We start from the raw sequence: 23,153 nt of genomic DNA, 5'->3' as shown, positions 1-23,153 counted from the left end.
TTTTTCATTTCCATCAGTCATTCCACCTCGCTTTCCTTTCTCTTGGAACCTGGAATAAGACAGCATTTTTGTTAGGAAATGTCATCAAAAAGAATTCACATAGATATTATTCAGACTTTGTACGAGTGGAATGTTTTGAATGTTTCACGCTGGACAGTTTCATGATCTTGCGTTTTCTAAACATTAAAGTTACGCTGTACCGTTCGGAAAGCAAACCCATATTCCTAAAGCTGGTGTCCCTGTCTATCTAGAGCAGTCAGTTATCTAGAGTAGCAATCCTTTCCTACGTGCTTTTGCGTAAGGTGACAGATTTACTCCGTATGACAGCCACTAAAGGAGAGTTTAACCACTCAAGGCAAACATTCCTCTTACTGCAAAACGGCAATGTTTTATCAACGGATTTATAATATAGAACAAGCTCTACAAGTTATGACCAAGGATGAACCACTTGTCATGGTCTTAGAACGCACTACATCATCATGTACCGTGGTCCTTCCTAAACATTGTCAAAAGATAACTTGCATCTCAGCTGACCTTGGTCCCACCTAGGTCTATAAATGTTCAACTTCTGGAGTTTTTTGGTCCTTTACTTTAGTATATTTATTGAAATTTTCTTTTAAATTATGTATATGGATTTTTGGGGGGGGGAAACTTTCACTTTTTATCTGCCTGAACAGCCACGTTGGGTCATATTCTACTAATATCTAACCAACTACAGCTCCATTTAACTTGCCTGCAGCGGTGATTGTAATAAACTAAAAAAAAAAAAAAGAACATTTAAGTTTGCAATAGAAGTTCCGGCTGACCTTGATCTTTTATTCATACCTGGGAATAGTGTAAGTCACAGAAAGCCCAATATCTCCCACGTACCACTCTAGGAATATCATTTAGGCTCATCTTAGCAAGGTCTCTGTGAAATATAACCTTTCTGAGTTTTGCCTCTTGCCTACACCCCAGCTCAGCTGAATTCAAACAGACAATCCTTTAGCACGTGTAGATAACAGCTTTGTGGTTTTAAAGGTCTCCTAGCACCTAGCAATAGCTCTGTGTGTATTTCAACTGATGGACAGGTGTGAACCAACAAAGCTTACCTGCTGGAGAAAGCACCAAGGCTTGAAGAATATCAGAAAGAGATATAATTCCCACAATGCTACGTGCTTCATTTACAACTACAAGTCTGTGCACCTGCAATAGGAAACACAAACAAAAACACACACATTAACGAAAAAAACTAAACAGAAAGTGGATTAGTTAAATAATATACAGTCATGGGAGAAAGAAAGTACACCCTCTTTGAATTCTATGGTTTTACATATCAGGACATAATCATATCCGTCAATTTGTAGGTCTTAAAATTAGGTGAATTAGATAAATCTCAGATGAACAACAACACATGCCATTACACCACGCCATGATTTAACAAAAATAAAGCCAAAATGGAGAAGCCATGCGTGAAAAACCAAGTACACTTGATTGATTCAATAGCTTGTAGAACCACCTTTTAGCAGCAACATTGTCAATTCCCAACTTCCACTTTAACAATACCAATTTCATCCAAATTTGGATACAACTGATTGGCCGATAGCACCATCTGACAGGCGCAAATTAGAAAAAAATTCAAAGTGGAATGTCTGCATTAGGAATTCTGCACATGAACGGCAAGCCACCGGCACCTGGAAAACCCTTGTTTGTGATGTACCACTGCAGAACGGCTGGATACAAGGCTGGGATAGTTCTAGCAGATTTCAAGGTACACAACCACCACCATTAGCGGTAGCGATTATGGTGCTTGGAGTGCCACTTTAAAAAGGTACTGACCTACAAAATCAATGCCAGACTTGGGCACAAATAGTAATCCTGTCACTATCTCCAGCCCACAGCTTTCCGACACGTGTTCACGAGATTATTCACTAAAAAAAATCTGCAGTGAATGTGAAGAGGGAATATGAACATGTGGACCCTGCTGCAACATCTTCCACTAGACCTCTAAGCTGGCAGCAACGAGATATTTAAAATGTATTTTATACATTTGGTGGGTAATTTGCTAAATTAGCTCTTACCCCTCTATGCCACTAGGTCACAATTTCATGACAGATGCACTTCAAACTCAGAATGAAAAAAAAAAATGAAAATATAGCAATCAGTGAACTAACGGCAAGGATAGAATGTGCGCTACATCTCCCAATTCTAAATAGTTAACAGGAAGGCGTTGGTAGAACTGTATCCAGCCTGCCAATCATTCACAGACAGGAAGGACAGGTGTGCTGAGCTGGAGAATGAAGCATCTGTTTGTTTCAGCCAAAGCTCGCTGGCTTCCCAGGAGAAGGCAAAGGAGGAGATATTTGAAAGTGAAGCAGATCGTTCTGCACATTTATTTTAGCATAATTTATTAAATCTTTCACTTTTTCTCTGTGTTTCTTCTGTGCCCTAGCCTTCACTTTAGAACATATTCAATTTGGTTGGGAAACGCAAGGTATTTATCAATCCGCCAAGAAAGCGTTCTGTTTCACTTCTCTGTTTTCCACCACTCTAAACTTGTCAGAATTTTCTGAAATTAACTTTTTGGCCAAAAATGGCAGAGGCAGAATTAAGGTGGAGAAAGGCCAAGAAATTTTAGACCATTTCAAAACAATTTAAGAAATAGAATACAGATCAAGTCAGAAATAAAGGGCACGTTTCCGATCACTTTATAAGTCCCCCTCGATGCGCAGCTACAATTAGCCATAATTTCGGTACGTTGGAACTAGACCGTGATTTCCAAAGGGTGCTGTGTGGATTCCTTTAATGTTGGAGTAGGCTCTAAACACAAAACAGGAGATAGAGCAATGCTAAGCCAACACAATTCAATAGGGTAAGAGGCAGCAGTAACCTGGCAGTAGGGTGATCTGTCCATACCCCCCAAAAAACTAGAACAAGTAAAACAAAGAATGCAGGTAGCGTCAAAGAGAAGATACTATAAACATAAAAGTAAAAAAGTAGTAACAATAAAATATAAAAATATCGTAAAAAAAGAGCCCAAAGTAATAAAAATACCAAAAGGTAAGGCACAGTCCAAAATACCACTACCCCTTTGAGGATTCCTTGGAGGCTCCAAAAAGAACTTGAGTGAGGTCTTGAATGAAAACGGTGAATTTATCGTGTTTCCGAGAAATTCTCCAAGCCGAAGTAGGAGGGTGGTGCTACCATAACAGCACACAAGCCTTTATACGGAGCCAGTGTTTCCTATATACAGGCTCCCTGAAATGTGAGTGTAATATTCAGCACAATATTATTATAATCACTGCAAAGCCATTTTAAGTACCATCTACACTATATTGTATTTTTTGTATTTTACTTTGACATGTACTCCATATTGTACCATTGAATGAGACTACGTTTTGGTAAGCCATATATGTGTTTGAGCGCTCCACCAATATTTAGAAAAAATATGGAGGCTAAACACAGACAAACTCACGAGCCAAACATGATCCAAGTTAAAAAGTCCATTAGAGAAGCCAATAATAATAATAATAATAAAAAAAAGTCATATAGTAAACCACACAGTAACAGCAAATGTTCACATTATATATTAATATTACAAATATTTCTAAACCCGTAAATCGGGAACGCTTTTAAGAGGATCTGTACATTTTTATTCCTCAATCCTTTACTGGGGGAAGGGTTGCAGAGAAGCAACTGGGAGACACTCTTACCTCTGCAACATTTCTAGGTACTAGACATCAATTTACAATGCCCTGCTGCTTTTCTTACTAGAATTTACTGCTTTTGCCACATGAATGGCATTGTAGGACATCATATCCGTGGCAGATTTATAATTTACAACACATGGATAAGCTACTGGATTGTCAAAAAACGTAGAGCCGACCGTTTCTCGAACAGGCCTAATGGTAATGCCTGAGCACAGAAGATCTAGCAGGAGAGACAAACAGTTGGACCATCTTGTTGTAAGGCATAACACAGTGTGGTGAACAGATTGTTTTGAAAGTATCCCACATTCTGCAGTAACCTGGCAACTCATTCTTCAATTATAAAACTAGTCCCACGATTTATTCCTCAATTATAGTTTATAATACAATGAAGTACCAAGAAACACGTTCTTTAGACACTACCCCAGTCAAAGGTTTCTCCAAATCACTGAGCAGGGCAGTTCTACTCTTTTTTCCATGTTTGGTTTTTATTGAGTTTTAGCATGGTAAAAGGAAAAACAGTGGGGGTACAGAAAGGAAAATGGGGTTGGGGGAGTTTGTTTACATGTCTCACAGTACAGTAACACAAGTTCATACAGCAGTTCTACTCTTATTTACCTAGAACCCGACCAATAACATGCTTATTCCAATTAGTTTGGACAAAACCAAATGGTACAGGGGACTGAATTTGGCATTAAGGGGGAGCTTACCTCTGCTCTCACTATTCGATCCACAATGGTTTCCAGTGTTTCCGATTTATTGCATTTCACAACACCTTCAAAATACTGAGACCGGTGCTCGAGCGCCTGCGTCACTGTGATGTCCAGATTATTGTAGGTCTTCTCAGCAGCAAGGTTCTGAAAATTAATTAGGTATCTGTCAATAAAAGTATGATCATTTATTAAGGATACAATAAAAATATAAAACAAAATAATAAAAGAAATTAAATTATATTAATGCTAGGCGATGCCACTCACACTGGAAACATCTCGGGTACCCAATGGTTAGTGGAAAAGAATTGCCAACGCAAATACATGATGGAGCGGGTAATATGGTCAATTCTGAGTAACAGAACAATCACGCTCTATAAATAACACCCCCCCACAGTGAATAAAAGACATTGTTCATTACATAAGGTTTGTTACAGGGTAGCTTTGGGTGACATTATCAGCCACTAAAGCACAGCATATAGTGTGCCATGGATTCTAAATGTAGCATAGCTTTTCTGATACCATCATACTGTATCTGCTCAGCCTAAAGCAAACCAATGAGATCTGATTGGCTTTTCTTGGTACAATGAGAGTATGATAGCTCCCGTACACATCAAATTATTACATGTTAATAAACAAAAAAGTCTTATTTCATAGAATTGAGATTTTTTTATTTAATACATTTGGCACATGTGGAAAACAATCAGAACACTGGGAAAATTATTAAAACTGAATAGATGTGATGGCCTTTATTTAGGAAAATGGAAAAAAAAGAGTGAAGGTCTGGCCAGTATAAGGGCAGTAAGTATCAATTTAATAACTTTACAAAGCACATGAATCGTGGAGGATAGAAAAGGGGAATATACTGCACATGATAGCATTTGTTCACATAGCCTTAGGCAGGGGTAAATGTAGCCCTTGCCAGTAGAAATCCCGTCCTGTGTATGCCATGGACCCCCAGACTTGCAGTGGCGAGCAAGTTGTTAGGCCTGGCTAGCAGCTCAGAAACCTACGCCATCCCTTATACAATATAAATAGCTTGATTAACTGCTCATTTATGCATAATGCACCCGAGGATTTAACATCGTAGGCCTGACTTGCTGTCTGAACCTGCTGACTTAGAAAGACGAAAAAACAACAACCCAAAAACCCACAAATTAAACATTTAAATTGTGAAAATACTTTGTGTGAAGATCTTTAATACGCTGGATACTAAATTGAACCCATTGTGTTCTGAGCCACCATTGTGCACTTTTAAAATCTTTTAAAATGAATGTTCCCAATTACTAAGATGTGTTAGGGCAAGCCACAACACAGCATGCTGGCACAAGGTGCACTATGGACTCAGCCCACAATTAGGGAAGGTCCCTTAAGAGGTTAAAGGTTCCAAAACAGCAAGTCAAATATAAATGAAAATAATGTGTATTCATATCTTAATCCAAACATCGGGAGGCATGACTGGGGTAATAGATATCCCGCTTATTATTGCTGGCATCTGCAAATCCTGGATATGTCATTGATGGTTTAAAGGCCCTAGGGAGTATAAAGTGACAAAAAACTTTATTACACATTAAGGTATCTTCTTTATTTTTCAGGTGGAGGCCTCCAATTAGTATATACTGTATATGTAGTATATACACTACATGGTTTCTGAATTAATTGACTTAATATCCTGGAGGCGCCAGACCATGTGTGAATAACAAAATAATGGTCAACTCATAGGGCTATTCACGTAAGTGAGAATTACCAGAAACACTAATGGGATTCAAATTGAATTTCAAAATGAAGGCCAAAATATCCCAAAAATCACGAAGGCAGCTATTCTTCCAGATCAGATACTTTGGCTTTAAATTAAAATTCTCAGCAATTCTCACTTGCACTACTACGTCACTGCATAATGTGTAGAGATGGCAGCAGGTATGAACGCCTGTTGTACTATTAGTTATGATTCCTGGAAGGATTAAAAGAGTGGATGTTTCATAATGAGGGAGGGGACAGGACCATTTGAGAAATCCAGGATGGCAGGACAGGACCCTGACACACGAACTATAAAACCAAGTTTGTGACTTTTAGTAGGTATGATACCCCTGTTCTCCAAGCGACTGACTACGTAATCTGGAAAGAGAGCCAGAGTAGAGGGGTATCTGATGGATCTCTGATCTCTCTGCTCACATATCACCACCAGGTGACGTCCAACCTACCCATGCAGCCTTAATAGACTCAGTGAACAAAAGGCCACGCCATGGCACACCTGATCTGATCAGTGCTTCATTTTACCCAAGACACCTAAGCACAAGTATGGGCATCTGCAAATCTTTGCCCTTTAGCTAATCTTGAAGATGGGTTGGACTGACACTCACTTAAGTGCCACAAGGTAAGTGAGAGCAGAATACATGTCCTTATACAGATGGCAGGGTCACCTGCATGGTACAAAGCATAAGCTAATACAGTGGGGGTTCTGAACCACTGTTTCTAGACTCCAAATTGGGTCCCCTTTGGTAGAACCACTTTGCCCCAATAAACCAATTACTGTAGCAGCACAGCCTACCACAGTACCATGGAGAACCCTCTGGCACCAGGCATAGTCTAGTGAAGGGTAAAGCATTCACTTTGATACATTTTATAAAACAGATGAAAAATTAGTCGGTCACATCATTTTCTAAACGAAGAGTAGGTCACCAAGCGGATGACATGCTTACTGTGGACAGCTGTCAAAGAGGTTAAGTAGCACTGGATTAATGCACAGTAAAAGCAGTGTACAGGTAACAGTCAGTCACATACAGTATTTTATATTTATTTTAACAATGCTGATATCAATCCATGTTTAAAACCAGTATTAGAAAGTTCATAAAAAAAGACAGCACACAAATTCAAGTATAAAGATACTTACAATGACATCAAACTTGGAATAAATATCTACAACTTGTCCTAAGGAGAGAAAAAGAAACATGAAAAGAACTGAATCATCCTCAATTATATAAAAAGGAAATGGGAACAATATTAGGCTAGATTATATTCAAACACACCGGTAGCTATAAAAATGTGCTAACAAATGCAATTAACGCACGCAGTGTCCCTATTGGTTGGGATGAAGATCGTGTCTGCATTTTATAGCACAATTAGCTAAATTAGTAATGAAACCCCATTGTAAAAATCAATAGATACTCCATTACTCTGTGTAGCCAAATACCAAAAAGTACGGGCAAGCTTTTTTTATTTATTTTTTATTTTTAGAGGGATCATGGTAAAAGTCATTATGTGGAGTAAAAATGACAGCATTCAGATTCTGGTTGAGTTAGCTGATGGAAACGTTTCACAATATACAGCAGGTTTTAATTGGATACATTCTAATATATCAAAAATAATCGGGTAACAGATCACCATTCCATCCACTGAATTACGTGCTTTACAGTTATTGGCTTGTTTGGTTGCTAAGCTCCAAGTCTGTGTCACAATTTTACTATATTACTATATTGTTTTAGAACTAAAGCCTGCTGGATAGTCATTTTACTACCCTCATGCATTAAAGGGACACTGTAGGCACCCAGACCACTTCAGCTCATTGAAGGAGTCTTGGTGCGGTGACCCTTTTGCACTTAGTACTGCAATGCCAGAGAAACTGCCATGTTTACATTGCAGCTCTAAGTTTGCCCTCTGTGGCTGTCTAACAGACCGTCACTAGAGGACTTCCAGAATCCAAAACTGACTTTTGGTCCGTTATCTGACGCTGGTCGTCCTCGCGGACCACCAGCTTTTTCCCATAGGAAAGCATTAAATAATGCTTTCCTCTGGGGAGGTCTTATGCGCATTAGGTCTCCACCGCTGGCTGACGTCGGCGAGGGAGGAGCGTGGGCGGAGACTGACTCAGTGCCGAGGGACATCGGCCCTGATTTCAGGTAACTGGCTGAAGGTTTTTTAACCCCTTCAGCCTCACGGGAGGGGGGGACCTTTTAACCCTATAGTGCCAGAAACGGCTTTGATTTCCTGGCACTATAGTAGGGATAGGCAATCTTCAGCACTCCAGATGTTTTGGACTACATCCCCCCTAATGCATCATGGGAGGTGTAGTCCAAAACTGGAGTGCCGAAGGTTGCCTATGCCTGCACTATAGGATCCCTTTAAGCACAGTCTACCTTCAGGAGAAACAAAGCCTTAATATCAGTGACCGCAGTGTCTGTAAGGACATTGGCTTGTAATAAGAGAGATGATCTTCAATATTAGTTAGTGTCAATATTTTACTAGACAAGTCAACATTCCACATAGTCCTCAAAAAGTGGCTCTTTGAAACTCAAATCCTGCTGAGTTTATTTTATGATATTTTCCTCAGACTTACACTCCAGAATCCATACAGAATTTGGGGGCTTTACTCACTGCATGGCACTCAAATGCCCATATTAGGTATATGGCTCCTATCCTGGCATCCGTTCTCTCTTTATTGAATAAACCCAAGGCTCTGTTGGACCAACAAAAGTACTGCAATGATGGAAACGACGATAGGAAAGTTCACCCCATTGTACAGCTGTGAATACGGAGCTTCAGAACACACTAAAAGAATACCTGACTCATCCACAACTGGTAATGCAGAAACCCTTCTTTCCACAAATATATTCAAAGCTTTGATGATGGGAGTGTGTGGATGAATGAAGGCAATGTTGTGGTAAGTTCCTATCCCAAGTTCCTCCAAGTTCTTCTTCATGAAGGCAGGCTTTGGCATTTCAGACACCTAGAAAACACAATGAGAAGTGAATTAAATTAATGAGCGACCCAGTGATACACACAGAATGATTTTGCATACTGGACAGAGACTGGACATATCAGGGACATTACACACATATACATGGGGTTATTTACCAAAAGTGGGAATTCTAAATGAACTCAAAGTGAATTTATAATCTAAGGTCAAAATAGTCAAATTGGAAAAAAACTCAAAGTCCACTATGATGTCAGTTTGGCTACTGTGGCCGGAATTTTTTTTTAGTTCTTTATTTTTGCGAGTTAAAGCATAACAAATAACATTGCATGTGAATCATAGTAGTACATGCTGGAGACATTAATATTGGCCTTGGTATCACATAGCTGGGATCAACTATTTTTTTTAAATGTTACTTTTCTGCCTAAGCACCCTCTTACGTCTAGGAGAGATAAAACGATCTATAATTGAAGGGGTGAGGGTAGTGGGCTTTTGCGCCTTGCAACTTATCATAGTTGCGCTATTAAACTCGGGCTTACATAAGGCATATATGGGGTAGGAGGTGAGCGTAGGTGCCTTCTATCGCTAGAGGAATTAGACACAAGTATAGATTCCTAGCCAGGAGGCAGGGTACAGTAGCCGAGCGTGCAGTACTTTGCTCTAGTGGGTGCAGTGCCATATCCTTGCACGTTAGATTAAGGGTGGGGAAAAAACGGGCCAAGTCAGTGGTTTACGGAGCCAGGGTGCACATAGTAGACTCAGTTGTCTGCCACCCCGAACTAACCGGGGTGACTCCCGCAACATTCCACCATGGGCGATCAGTTGCTGGAATGTTCTCAGGTATGCGTAGGGCCTGGAAGAAAGCTGGTGCTTCAGAGAGATGTGCCATCTGGTTTGTCTTTTCAACTAGTATTCGGTGTCGGCCCCACTTGTAAGGTATGGCATGTTCCTGTAGTAGTTGTGGTAACTTGCTAGAGGGATTGTCACCATGCCAGAGTATGCCTAGAAAAGTCCCGAAAGAATGCTAGCTGTGCCCCTTCGAATGTCACCATTGGAGAGCCTCTCACGGCCCCCATAAATACTCCATGGTCTGTGTCCCGCAGTAGCTTCAGCAGACCGTCCCTGGGTGTGTCTTGGGCTGCGCTGGGTGCCTTCGTGAGGCGAAAGCAGGAGTCGACTGTTATTGGTTTTGCTTGCTTGGGAATTAGCAGAGTGGCAATTAGTCTCCTACAATAGTGTGGGAGTTCCGCACCGGAGATCGTTACGGTGCCGTGCTCGGGCCTTGTCCTCCATGATGGCTATTTGCGCTTGTTGTTCCGCACATTGTTTACACAACGCGCCTATAGTGGCATCAGTAGTCATTTGGACTAGTTTTGTGCCCTCCATGCCTTCCTCCATTGCCTGCACTCAGTTAGTGTTGTAACCCAAATTGGTGCCAAAGCTGTGTTAAACATGGTCTTACTTTCCTCCCTTAAAGCCTTAATGTCTGCTTTGGTGGATGGGGCTGAGTCCCCCAGTTCAGCAGGGGGCCCGATGTACCATGCTTGCCTTAGGCAGAGGGAAGGTATCGGCTGCAGCGCTGTCCACAACAGACGACATAGCGGTGTAGACCTCAGCGGGCGCCATCTTGGCTGATTCCGGCCGCAGGGTCGTACAGAGCAAAACCCCCGCTATTTCGGGAGCCCATGCCCGGGTCCACTCGCTGCTTCTTAGCCTTTTCCCCCATAACATTGGGTATCTGGCTAATGCCTTTGTGAGCTTGATCCCAGGGCTGGTACTGGGATTTAGCCGATGCCAAAAGGGTAAGTGAGCAGAGCTGCCTCAATGTCGTGGCCTGAAATGTTAATTCACTTTAAATTCTCACTTTAGTGAATAACCCTGATTTACGTATATAAACAGCAAATGGCTTCTCTTCCTGTCCTCCGTGATATTCTTTGCCTTAAACCAAAAGGAGTCTAAATCCTCTTTAAACATGATTAGATTTTAAAGGTGTAGACTAAACACACATTGTGGCATCACTATGGGTCACTATTAGCAAACAAAGTCCTGCAAAGGGACATTACAAAGAGTGCAAACAATTTAAATGGCCTCTGTCTCTCAATCTATGCATTTCTGTCAGACCAACAAGCCAAATATATTAATTCTCAATGTTTAGATCAGTAAACACTGCTGGGTCTGACTCAATCTAGCTCTTTAAAGTCCTCTTTCTTCAGAATTTCTATTTATTGAATCAAATACCATGCAGGTACCCCGGCACTACAGTATGGATACAAATCCAGACGTTATGTGTAAATTCTGGCCACGTCAAACCTGCACACTATGCTAGTTTCAGAAGTTCAAGGAGCACGGTCTTAGTGTCAGGTCAGTGAGGCTTCCAACTACGGAATATTTAAAAATGGATTGCACCCATAAAGTAACAATAAGGCAGATTAATACAAAATAATGTGTGTGTACATAAAGGTTATATTACATATAATCTTTTATTTCAAATGATAAAATGATGTGAATTTCCCTTGAAAGAGCAATGAAGTAAAGAAAGCATCCATTATCACAGACAGTAACGTGTACATTTGAGAATTTGAATTCCTTGCAGAGCAGAGAGGTTTTATTTAAAGCTCAATGTCCACAGATGTGATTACAGAGTGTAATTATTCTCCTGAATAAAAAGCAGGTCAATGAAAAATGATTCTTTGACACTGTTTTTGCCTCCCAGGTGGCCATGTTGCTAAGAATACCAGTCTTATTCAAACTGTTTGCTCGAGCTAATTAGCCCACGTCAGAAATTAGATGGGACACACGAGCAGCCCACGTGATCAGGCCGGTAAAGCAACACATGGTTCCAGCAGCCCATCTAGTGTAGAGGCCTATTTACACCTCTTAACCTGCGAGCTACATAGCCATGTGTGAAGCCACAAACCAGCAGTGTGTGCATCTCCCTACACATGTGATCACTCATTGATAGAAAAAGGAATACACAAAGTGGCACACCACTAATTCTCAGTCTGATGAGGGGTTTGCATGGTGGTCTGGAGACAGAGCAAGAAAGGTATGACCTAAAGCAGCCTTTGAAACGATAGATCGCGATTTAACCCCTATACAGAAAAGAGAAACATGCAACGCACTCCTGGGTTTATAACACTGTTGAAACCCATCACTATCTACGGAGACAAAAACTAAAGCAAGACAAAAAAAAAAATAGTATCTAGAGATTGGTTTCTTTTTGGACAAAACAACTAATTGGACTTGCACTTCAAAAATGTGGGTGCCCAGGAGCTATAGCAGCTAGTCCTGTCACCATCGTTGTATTTTCAGGTAGATTCGCATATTATGATTTCTGCAGCTGGGGGAGATATGTCTTGTTCGTTATTGTCTTCCCCACCCTTTTATAAATAGATTATCGTATTACCAGTGCATTGTACGATTCCCTATATGGTTATGTTTTGTGTATGTAATTGAGTGTGTCACCATAAGAGAGATGTAATGTGGATAAGGGCTAGTTCCAATTGAAAATAAAGTACTGTCTGTTAGCAACACTGGGAACTGTGTGGTTTGTTCATGGATCCCACTAACAGAGTCTTCGGACCTATTGGCTGGCTGCACCAATCCGATTCCTGGGACGTGTTAAAAAAAATATAAAAAATAAACAACGTTCGTCCTGAGAGCCTTTGTAAAGGAATCGGCAGGATATACTGTAGGCAGAGGTGTTGATACCTGCCTGGAAGTAGAGACAACAGCCTGGTCCAGTGGAAGAGGTCCTTAGAGACCTTAGTCACACTTCAACGACGGGTCTGAAGAGCTCTTGGGTCCCTAATAGCAGCTAGCTGACCTGGCGGATATACATGGTTGGCCACCCTTTGTCCTGATAAAAATATGGAATATCCTGTGAATAATCCTTTCTGACCATTCATCTTGCTTACTACCTTATTTTCAAAGAAGATTCCATATTTGCAAGACTACGTTCAATACGTAACATTTTGACAGTTTCTTTGTTTCAGTCTAGCCAACCGACCGCCGCGTTGGACAAACATTTCTACTGAACTCCTGCGAACACAAGAGGCAGGTCCAAGCCACATCTCTCGCCTCTCCAAGAGAGACCAACATGTTGCCTTATTTCACTATTTGCTGGGAACAATAACTGGGTTTTAAATAAAAAGTCTCCTAAACAGCAGTGCACAATCTCCAGCCAGACACATTTTAAGATCTTTTTACAGACATGGATACATAGAGACATTCAAAGATCAGAGAAATAAACACACACACACATATATTGCGAATGTATATATTTTTTTACTTACAAATAGCTGAAGAAACTTGAGGATTCTTTTGTGGGTGAGAATATAAAGTGCATTCCCACTGACTGGATCAATAACTGGCAGCCTGTGGATTTTGTTTTTTATCAGAGAATATACTGCATCAAAAAGGCTGCGTAAAAAGAAAAAGAAATATAAATTAAAAAAAAAGGTATTAGAGAGAAAGGATCCACCCCCTCCCACTACTATTATATTTGTCCTCCCCCCACCCCCCAAGTGGTGCAAAACAAAGTAAACCATGCAAGTTATGTATAAAAATGGGAACTTCTTGATTGGAAATAGCAGAAGAAAGTTTTTCAAATTTTTTCGATTAAATATAAAATAGTGGGTTTGATTCTTATTAAACTTTATTTAATTTTCTTTACTCTGAAATTAAATTTTTGATTAAAAAGGGACACAGTTTTGTGCTGTTATTAAAAATGTGTGTTATATTCCCTATGATCACATTTACGTTACGTTTTTCAGAATTGTCATTTAGTGCCACCTAGTGGATTAAGTGGATTAATACTCAAAGAAGACGCATCGGATAATGTTTCAAATGGAAACGCTTGTCCTAAAGCATTTGCATTTTAACACTTCAAATCATTAAAGTGGTTACGGTGCGTGAAGTAACTCTTTAATGGACGTATAGAATACTTTAAGCCAAGGCAAGATAGACTATAGAAATAGTGGATTTTAAGGATATATGTTAAATTGTAAATAGTAGATTTACTGCAAATATTGAAAAGGATCCCTAGTTTAATAAAGATAGTTTATTCAATAAAACAGAAAAGGCCTCTGGTCCACGCAGGAAAAAAAACAACTCTTAATGAGAAAGTGGGAATTGTTTACAAATAAAACTCAAAATTCCATTTTAGGCCAATATAGCTAATTGTAAACTATATCCATATCCGTTATCTTTTCAATCCGGCTATTTTTGAGTAAAATTAGAATTCCTGACAATTCAGAAATTACCCCCGACGCAGTCGCCTTCCAAATCAAAATAAGGATCAGGAACTCAAACCTTACCTTGCATCTGGGGATATGTTCACCAAAGGCTTGAATGTTTCTTGTAAGTATAGTTCTGTATGAATTAGAGAGAATTTCAGTCAATACACAATGATAAACAAACACGCAGCTTACTACAAGATCAGAAAGATACAATTCAAGGGCCATTAGTTCTCGTGTTTTACTGGCAAAGTCCTTAAAATGCAAATATATATATATTTTAAAGTTGTACTGAAACATCATTGAAAACACTGTGATCTGTTTATTCTAAGTTCTTAGAATGTCTGATCTGAACGCCAGGAATAACCTTAGCAGATTTTATTCATAACAATCAGACGGTTGTACCTGTAAATATAATAATGCTCATTTTATAAAAATCTGAATAAACATTTGAAAACTTTTAAGTAAAAAAAAAAAACAACACATAAAACTGATAATAAAAAGAGTTGGACACTACAGATGCTGAAAGTGGCAAATATCTGCACTCGAGCACAATGCAATTAATCATGCATATTTTGTTTTTTATGATGAGAAACAATGCTTGTGAAATACAGGATATCAGCGTCTCACATAGGAAGCATCGAGACAGCCAGCAGGACTCATACCGCTGTTTGTTTTTACTATGAATGGAAGGCATTTTCCAAAAGAAATAACATATATAATAGATACTACTCCTACGGCTTCCTAGCTGCGATCTTAGCAACGTACCAGGGAAAACAATACAAGGAAGTGACGGAGATGTCATGGGGAGTGCTGTATAATCTCATGCATTTGTGCATTTCATATTCTATGGATTTAAGCAGTTGCACTTGTTTAATTCAAGAAAATACGTGAATTAAATTACTAAAAGCTTTTATTGTCTATCTGAAAAGTTTCACAATTCCTTATGGATGCAATACAACCAAACATCATTCATCATATAGTATGATCTTAGACAGGTATCACCGAGCAGGGAATTCGTTTGTACAAATCACGGCATAATTAAAGGAGCCGTCTATGCACCAATAGCACTTTAATTTTAATGAGCATAGCTCCTGCCACTGGGGCTATGACAATGGAAATAGTGCAGAGAAACGGTTCAGTGTACATGTTGCAATGCCCACGTCTATTAGTAGCTGTCACATAAACAATCACTAGGGGCTTCAGAGACAAACGGATTCAATAATTAAATCAATTTAACATCCAGGGTGCAAAGTATGCAGATACCGGAGGCTGTGTGCATCCAATGCCACAAACTCTAATAGCAACAGAGATTTTATTTAATATGCCCTTTCACCTATTTAGAATACTGCCCCCTTGTGGTGTGTTTTTTCCTTCTTCATTAGAGAATTTATTTCAGAGAATAAAGTATGTTATAGAGCTGGGAGTCATTGTGCTGAAAAAGTCACTTCGATAAACTGATCCTATTATTACAATACATACCCCTCCACGTCTCTATTTTGTGTTCCTCTAATTCATAAATCTGTACCTGCAATTAAACAGAAAATGGAAGGTTCAGCAGTCTGATTAATATTAAGCAATGCAAGGATCGCACAGCACATATCATAGACATTATATCACTTGGTATAGCAGAACCTCATTCGCTGGTAACACTCCACCGGGAGAGTTTTAGGACAGCCCAATGGTTCTTAAACCTGGGATCTGGTGGGGCCACAATAGTTGTAAACAGACTAAAATAAATTGGTTACTGTAGCATCACAGCCTTTTCTAGCTGTTGAAGGTGGAATTTAGCAGAATGTACGTTGCAATAAACTACAGTTTAATAAATGGATGAGCCAATATTAAACACTAAATAATGGATCACCAAGCTTATTACAATTACATCATTTATCTATCTCAATGGTTCTTCACCTTTGACCGTAAACCAGACAGACAGACCACAATTTTTTTCCACATTATGTGAAGGAAAAAAAAACCAAAAAACCATTGTATTTCTAGCTCCGTTATTAGTTACCCAATATTGGTATGGGTGTAATTAATAACGGACTTACAGATGTTCTAGATATCACAAGCAAAAAGCTAAATTAGAATTGCTTCATGTTTTATTGTAATAAATGTTGCATTATAGATAATCTACTTCTTTTCAATAAACGTTTGTGAACCCAACAACGTCTTTTCCATACTTTACAGTTCAAACTATTGATAAATAACATCTTTCTCTGCAATGCCTTCCTTGTATTTAAACTTACCATGGGAGATTTGTAGTATCGATGCAATATATTTATGAAATCTGTAATTGTTAACATACCTGGAAAATAAGACAAACATTAACACAAATTCAAATGTAAAAAAACCCTATAAATCTATTATAGACAGACACACACACAGCACTCAGAGGACTTAATGCCATGTTACAAGGTTGCATATCAATAACCTCAATGTTTCAGTCCAGAACTGACGTATCAAGACTTCTACAATGATCAGTTTTCATTTTCTGTATTCAGGAATGTATAATCAAAACACTGGAAAAGCAATATCCCTGATTAAAGTACAGCACTTTGTAATCAAACTTATAACATGGATGTATAAAAGATTCATGTGGAGACAACACTTTGTTTAGCCATGTAAATGGTACTCAAGCGGTCTGCTACATAAACTGGAATAAAAACATTCAAAGTCTATTTAACATACCATTCTAATTGCATCAGGGGAGTGGGACATCTCGCTTTAACCTTTTCTGCATGATCATAATAAAAGATTTGCTAAATACTGGAGCAGAAAGGGTTAAAAAGCCATTTAACTTCTCTCCACAAAATGTACCAGTAACACAAATCGACTGACTTAAACAGAGCATTGCACAAAGGAGAGGCCTACAGTGGCTTTCATTTAACATAGTGCAGAGCATTTCATTCGCGTCTAGAACTTGTAAAGGAGTTCTTTATAAAAGACTTTATCAAACTCTCTTTTCCTAACTCCTCTCCAGTCCTGCATTCCAGATCACTGCAGCCCTGTAATTAAACACATCCCCAAGGCAGCAATGTACACTACCGACCGATGAGCCATAAGGTATCAAAGTCTAAACTAGTTTTGGGGGGAGAGGGGGGGTGGAGGGGAGATTGTAATTTAACTGTACAACATCTTCTATACCCAAACACCATTCACAGAAAACAAACAATATGGTGTGTGTCTGATATATATATATATACACACATATATATATATATATATAAAAATATGGGTATACACATATAGACATACACTTTACTGTGTCTAGCTGATTTGTAAGAACTTTAGACTGAATCAAGATTGTATCAAGAAAATTACACTTAAAGAGCGGTTCCACTTACTTCCAGAACACATGCATACAGTAAAGAAATATATATATTTATTAAATATAAAAAAAAGATTTACACACATGCAAGAGAAGTACAGATCACAGGAAAGAACTAGCCTGAAACGATGAATGCAATGGCAGAACATTAGCATCAAACCTTGGCAGTGCCAGGACATCTTTGTATAAAAATAATATTAAAGGGGTGCAGACACAGTACAATGCTGTAAAGCAGCTTGTATTGAAGCAGACACAAGCTACAAAGTCACAGTCAGCTAACAGGATTTTTCTCAACTAAACCACATTGCAAACAACAAAATCTAAATAGAAACACCAAAACCAAAAAAAAAACGAATGAAACTGAGCGAGTGGAAGATTGAATGAGTCACTTCACCAACGACATTGGCACCGGGAAAAATGTAAATAATGAAAAATAGATAAAGTAGGAGTGAGAACACCACGTTCACAACTGAGAAGCTAAAAATTTGTTACAAATAAAAGATAAAAAGGTTACATTTCTCAGAATGACGAATGACAAAAAAAATGTCAGCCTCTTTCTTGCTCAGTTTCCCCTTCTTTTTGGGTTTGCTGCTTGTGTTGAAATTTTGTTGATTGCCATTTGATTTAATTAGGAAAAAAGTCCGGTTAAGACAAAACGTTGACTGTGTTGTTAGGCTCTGCTTAAACTGAAGTCTCATTTGTGCTTTGTTAACCTGGTCAGAATAACACGCAACTACGAAGGAGATCTGAGAGTGAAGCCCTAGATAGATACCGTATAAGTCGACCCGAATATAAGTCGAGACCCCTAATTTTACCCCCAAAAACTGGGAAAACTTATTGACTCGAGTATAAGACTAGGGTGGGAAATGCAGCAGCTACTGGTAAATTTCTAAATAAAATTATATCCCCCAAAAATTATATTAATTGAATATTTATTTACAGTGTGTGTATATAATGAATGCAGTGTGTGTCTGTGTGTGTGTGTGTGTATATGAATGCAGTGTGTGTGTGTGTGTGTGTGTGTGTGTGTGTGTGTGTGTGTGTATGTATGTATGAATGCAGTGTGTGTGATGCAGAGCCTTGGTGGGGGGGTGGGCATTTTTATTTATTTTTTTAAATTATTATTTTAATATTTTTTTTGTTATATTTTTAATATATTATTTTTACATTATTTAATTTTTAAAGATTATTAATATTTTTATGTTTTATTTAAATTTGGATGTTATTTTTTTCGTCCCCCCTCCCTGCTGGTTAGCTGGCCAGGGAGGGGGGCACTCGTTCCCTGGTGGTCCAGTGGATGGGCTGTGTAGGAGGGGGCTGGCAGCGAGCAGTAACTTACCTTTCCTGCAGCTCCTGTCAGCTCCCTTCTCTCTCCTCCGGTCACCTCCCCACTGTAAATCACGCGGTGTGACTGCCGCGCGGAGCGTTGCCACGGTAACCCGTGGCAACGCTCTGACCCCACGGCTCTCGTGAGATTTACAGTGGGGAGCTGACCGGAACGCAGGAGAGAGAAGGGAGCTGACAGGAGCTGCAGGAAAGGTAAGTTACAGCTCTCTGCCAGCCCCCAACAGGACTGACGGGCTTGTAATGAGCCCGGTGGTCCTTGTCTGTATTATGGCAATGTAAGTTGCCATAATACAGACAATTGACTCGAGTACAAGTCGAGTTGGGGTTTTTCAGCACAAAAAATGTGCTGAAAAACACGACTTATACTCGAGTATATACGGTAGATGGATGCAAAGATTCGCTTAACATTGCACCAACATTGTAAAAAAAAAAAAAAAAACTACTCTACATACACTTAAATACATTATTTTGTAGGAATACTTGGCTCAATAAAGAAAGCTTGCTTGTGTACTAAATTTCAAGAAATAAATGGAAACCTTTCACATAGCCATTCATCCAACAAGCAAAATGATATATATATATCTCAGTGGTTCCCAAACATTTTAGGTTCAAGGCGCCCTTAATATTTCAATATTTTTTTCAAGGCGTCCCAAGTCAAAAAAAATTCTAGGTTGTATACATGTACAGCGCTGCGGCATGTACTGGGCCCCTATTCAGCAGAAATGTTTCTCTGTCAGGGACGGATCCAGAACCTAATCTCGGGAGGGGCACTGGTAAATTATTTAAAGAAACAATCCATGCACCATAACCACTACAGCACTCTAGTAATTATGGTGCCAGGAATGCTGTGGTGCCCTCCCGGGGTAAGTAATTAAATTGTTTAAGAACAGTTCAACAACTTACCTGGGGTCTGCCGGGTTAGGGGCTGTAGTAGGGGATAGGGGCACAAGAGTGTGTGTGTGTGTGTGTGTGTGTGTGTGTGTGGTGCAGTGTGTTTGTGAAAGATGTAGTGTGTGCGTGAGGGGTACAGTGTGCGTGAGTTCACGCTCGCGAAGAGAACCCAGTGGAGATGCAGGTTAGAGCTCCCCCGGGTAATCTCTCCCTCCCCTGCCGGCTATAGCATTACACTGCTAGTTGGCTAGTGAGGGAGATCTCTAATCTCCCCTCCAGTCCTGCAGAGCCAGCAGGGGAGAGTGAGGCACGGTTCCCGGTGCTATGATCATAACACCAGGGAAATATTTAGCAGCGGCCCCTGTCTGCCGTGGCGCCGCAGCACACAGTTTAGGAATCGCTGATATATACATACACACCCGTTTTCTTTTTTTCCCCCTAATTTAAGTTCAATTAGAAGTGTTCTTACAATTTTATCTTTTACAAAGGATTTGACATTATTTGAAAAAAATATTTAAAACACCTTCTATACATTTATAAAACATCCAAAATGATTCTACTGACAAACCTATATTTATCAAAAATAAATAAAACCCATCAATAATTTGCTGCCCAGATATTTTGGATATTATCAAATGCATTTCTACTACTTTGAGACAATCACAATAATCACTAAAACAAAAAAACACAAAAACCAACACAACAAATGTTATATTTTCCAATAAAAATTAAACATTAAAAACCTTCATAGCGTGCTTACCTACAAAATTTTGATTTTTTGCTTCCCACAAAGGAGCGGCGCGGACGCCATTAGCTACCAATGCGAAAAAAGCCTTCTTTACCTGGAAGGAAAGAAGAGAGTGTAAATCAGCCAAGCATGGTAGATAAAAGATATACATAGCTCTTTAACAGCTTGTATCGTAGCTCATTTAACGCTGTACACACAGGCAGTACGATGGAGCGCATGGAAACCGCAAGAGTTCAATGGTTATTCTTCAAATATAACATTCCACGGGCTGGTAGATAATGAGAGGATTGTGAAATGCATACATAATCAAATAACTATAGATTTTTGTTTATTAACAGTTAAAAAGAATATCACATATGGGTCACTAGCTTTACTAATAATGTATTAATTTAATGTACAGGCCTCGCGGCTCCTTCTAGTAAAGGCTTTTATATAAAGACTTGTATTTCCTGCTTTTAGCATCAGATAAAATATTTTGATTATTGATGCCCACATTTGTGCAAGTAATAAAGACTTTGAAATCCTCTTTATCTTGGTAGCAGCAGCAGAGGGTGTGAGCTTTAGAGGTTTAAACAAAGCACGTAAAAAATATTTAACAATATCAGAAATGGTTATGGTGCTTGGAGTGCCCCCTTAGAGTTACTGTTGCCATTGTGCAAGTTACCGCTCCATTTTCACTCCAGCAAACACTGTCAAAATATCTACTGGGAGAGGGGTGCAGTGGCAATAAATATAACCTTCACCTTCTTAACAAGTATGGGTACTGGGCGAGTATATCTTCCCATGATGCACTATGCATTATTTTACCATAATGGCCTGCATGCCACACAACTAATGATTCATGCACAAAAACATGAACGACTCTTCCCACAGCCTCCTTGCAACATTTTACTACAATAATGATTTTGGTGCTTGAGTGTCCCTTTAAGCATTAATGCTTTTTATTTTGATCTTGGGAAAAGGACAGATCGTCACATATCCTTAAAATAAAATAAACAAATCTGAAATATTTAGAGTAACATTGGAACTTTTGAATAGTAGAGAAAAGGAGATGGTCACGAAGATCAGTCGTCTCCCCCAGAAAATTTGTAGGACTCATGCAATATCAGACACACTGGCATGCATTGCAGAGCACAAAGCTAGGCAGGCATTGAGTCCCCATCACAAGCAGTAGCCCAGTACTCACTTGTAACGTAGTGTCAAATACAACAAGTTTAGAGCTGGTTGGAACGATGTCGTAACACTTGTGTGATCTCATGAAGCGCATGTAGATATCACTCTCTGATTCTGGAACAGCTGCAAGAGACAAAATGAGTCATTAATGGGGGTTAGATTCAATTATCTGAAATACAAGAGAACAAACACTTAGCAGGAAATGCGAGGTGTGCATTTTTCCATAAAAAGGAGTTGAGGCCTTGATGCAAACCTCTCAGTCAGTTTACTAGGAGGGGAAATGTTCTCTTATTTAATAGTAATCTTCATAGGGCAGATAGCAGCTGCTGTGGACTACAATTCCCATGATGCAAAGCTATGTCCTTTGTTTTCGTTTTTTTTTAGCAGGTATCAGCTATAAATGCACAGACAACCTCTGAAGAACTGTATACCACCAGGGAGTAACAATCCTTTACTGAACATTACAAGAAAGAGAAACACGAGATTACAGTCTAAAAGCAAAAAGATCTTTGCGAATATCAGAAAACCATTTCTCCCAGCAATACGGGTATCATGGCAAAAAGCTGTAATGAAAAGAAAAAGAGGAGATCGACCATCTACGTTATCTATTCCAGAAGTTCCAGACTGAACCTGTTTTTCTGATTTAATAATCTTTATGTTACTGAAGATGACGCAGTAAAGGAATACTAAAATGCGGGAAGTGGCCACGTATACTGGGAGGCTATGTCAGGTTCCAGCAACCATGGTGCACTAACCCTCCTCCAGTCAAGTTAATATTCAATAATTTAGACGTGTTTTTATTTCCATTAAAAGAAAGACATTCATCCTCAAACATCTGTATGAAGAGAGAAAATAAATGAAATAATCACCAAGTTCTGTGTATTTATTAAAAGAAATACCGTACTATACACTACTTCCGCTTCCATAAAGAGAGCCACAAATGGTGCTCACGGCGTACCACATTGCTTCGAATGCAGCTTTCAGACAAGCGGTGATGGATGTTCCGTACATCGATTGGGGACCGATGTGTGTGCATCCACTTACACTGACCAGATTCGCCTTTGAATGTAAGAGCAATTCGTGGCAGTGTTCTATGAAGTATATTTAAATGTTGAGTACCACTGTAGCTATGGTTTTACAAATAAAATAAGAGAAATGTCACAATGTTCTCCTAATTTTATCTTTTTAATCACTTAATCTCTTTAAAAATGTTTCCTTCCTCACCGTCTGCACACCACCACTGGTTGCTTTATTCATTAGGACAGCGGTTAGAGAACCTCTGTAACACACACATGAACTCATACCTGGAAGCCAGTGTGTCATCTCCTTGCAGCGGTTTC

The 23,153-nt window shown here is 39.3% G+C and overlaps 1 protein-coding gene across 5 annotated transcripts in view; it reads right to left on the bottom strand.

Moving 5' to 3' along the window:
• PRKAG2 (protein kinase AMP-activated non-catalytic subunit gamma 2) overlaps positions 1-23,153 on the bottom strand; it is a 282,862-nt gene continuing 259,709 nt past the window's right edge. For all 5 annotated transcript variants that reach the window (XM_063452703.1, XM_063452704.1, XM_063452705.1 and 2 more), the window contains 11 exons: positions 21,827-21,936; positions 20,653-20,734; positions 16,573-16,631; positions 15,806-15,851; positions 14,405-14,459; positions 13,382-13,508; positions 8,954-9,119; positions 7,287-7,324; positions 4,397-4,543; positions 1,092-1,185; positions 1-49 (listed from right to left, as the gene is read on the bottom strand). In XM_063452703.1, coding sequence (XP_063308773.1) covers positions 18-49; positions 1,092-1,185; positions 4,397-4,543; positions 7,287-7,324; positions 8,954-9,119; positions 13,382-13,508; positions 14,405-14,459; positions 15,806-15,851; positions 16,573-16,631; positions 20,653-20,734; positions 21,827-21,936 — 956 coding nt within the window. In that variant the 3' untranslated portion in view covers positions 1-17. The remainder of the gene's footprint in view (positions 50-1,091; positions 1,186-4,396; positions 4,544-7,286; positions 7,325-8,953; positions 9,120-13,381; positions 13,509-14,404; positions 14,460-15,805; positions 15,852-16,572; positions 16,632-20,652; positions 20,735-21,826; positions 21,937-23,153) is intronic.

Source organism: Pelobates fuscus, chromosome 4, assembly GCF_036172605.1.
Source record: "Pelobates fuscus isolate aPelFus1 chromosome 4, aPelFus1.pri, whole genome shotgun sequence".
Classification (NCBI taxonomy): Eukaryota; Metazoa; Chordata; class Amphibia; order Anura; family Pelobatidae; genus Pelobates; species Pelobates fuscus.
This window is presented reverse-complemented; position numbering and strand designations above follow the sequence as displayed.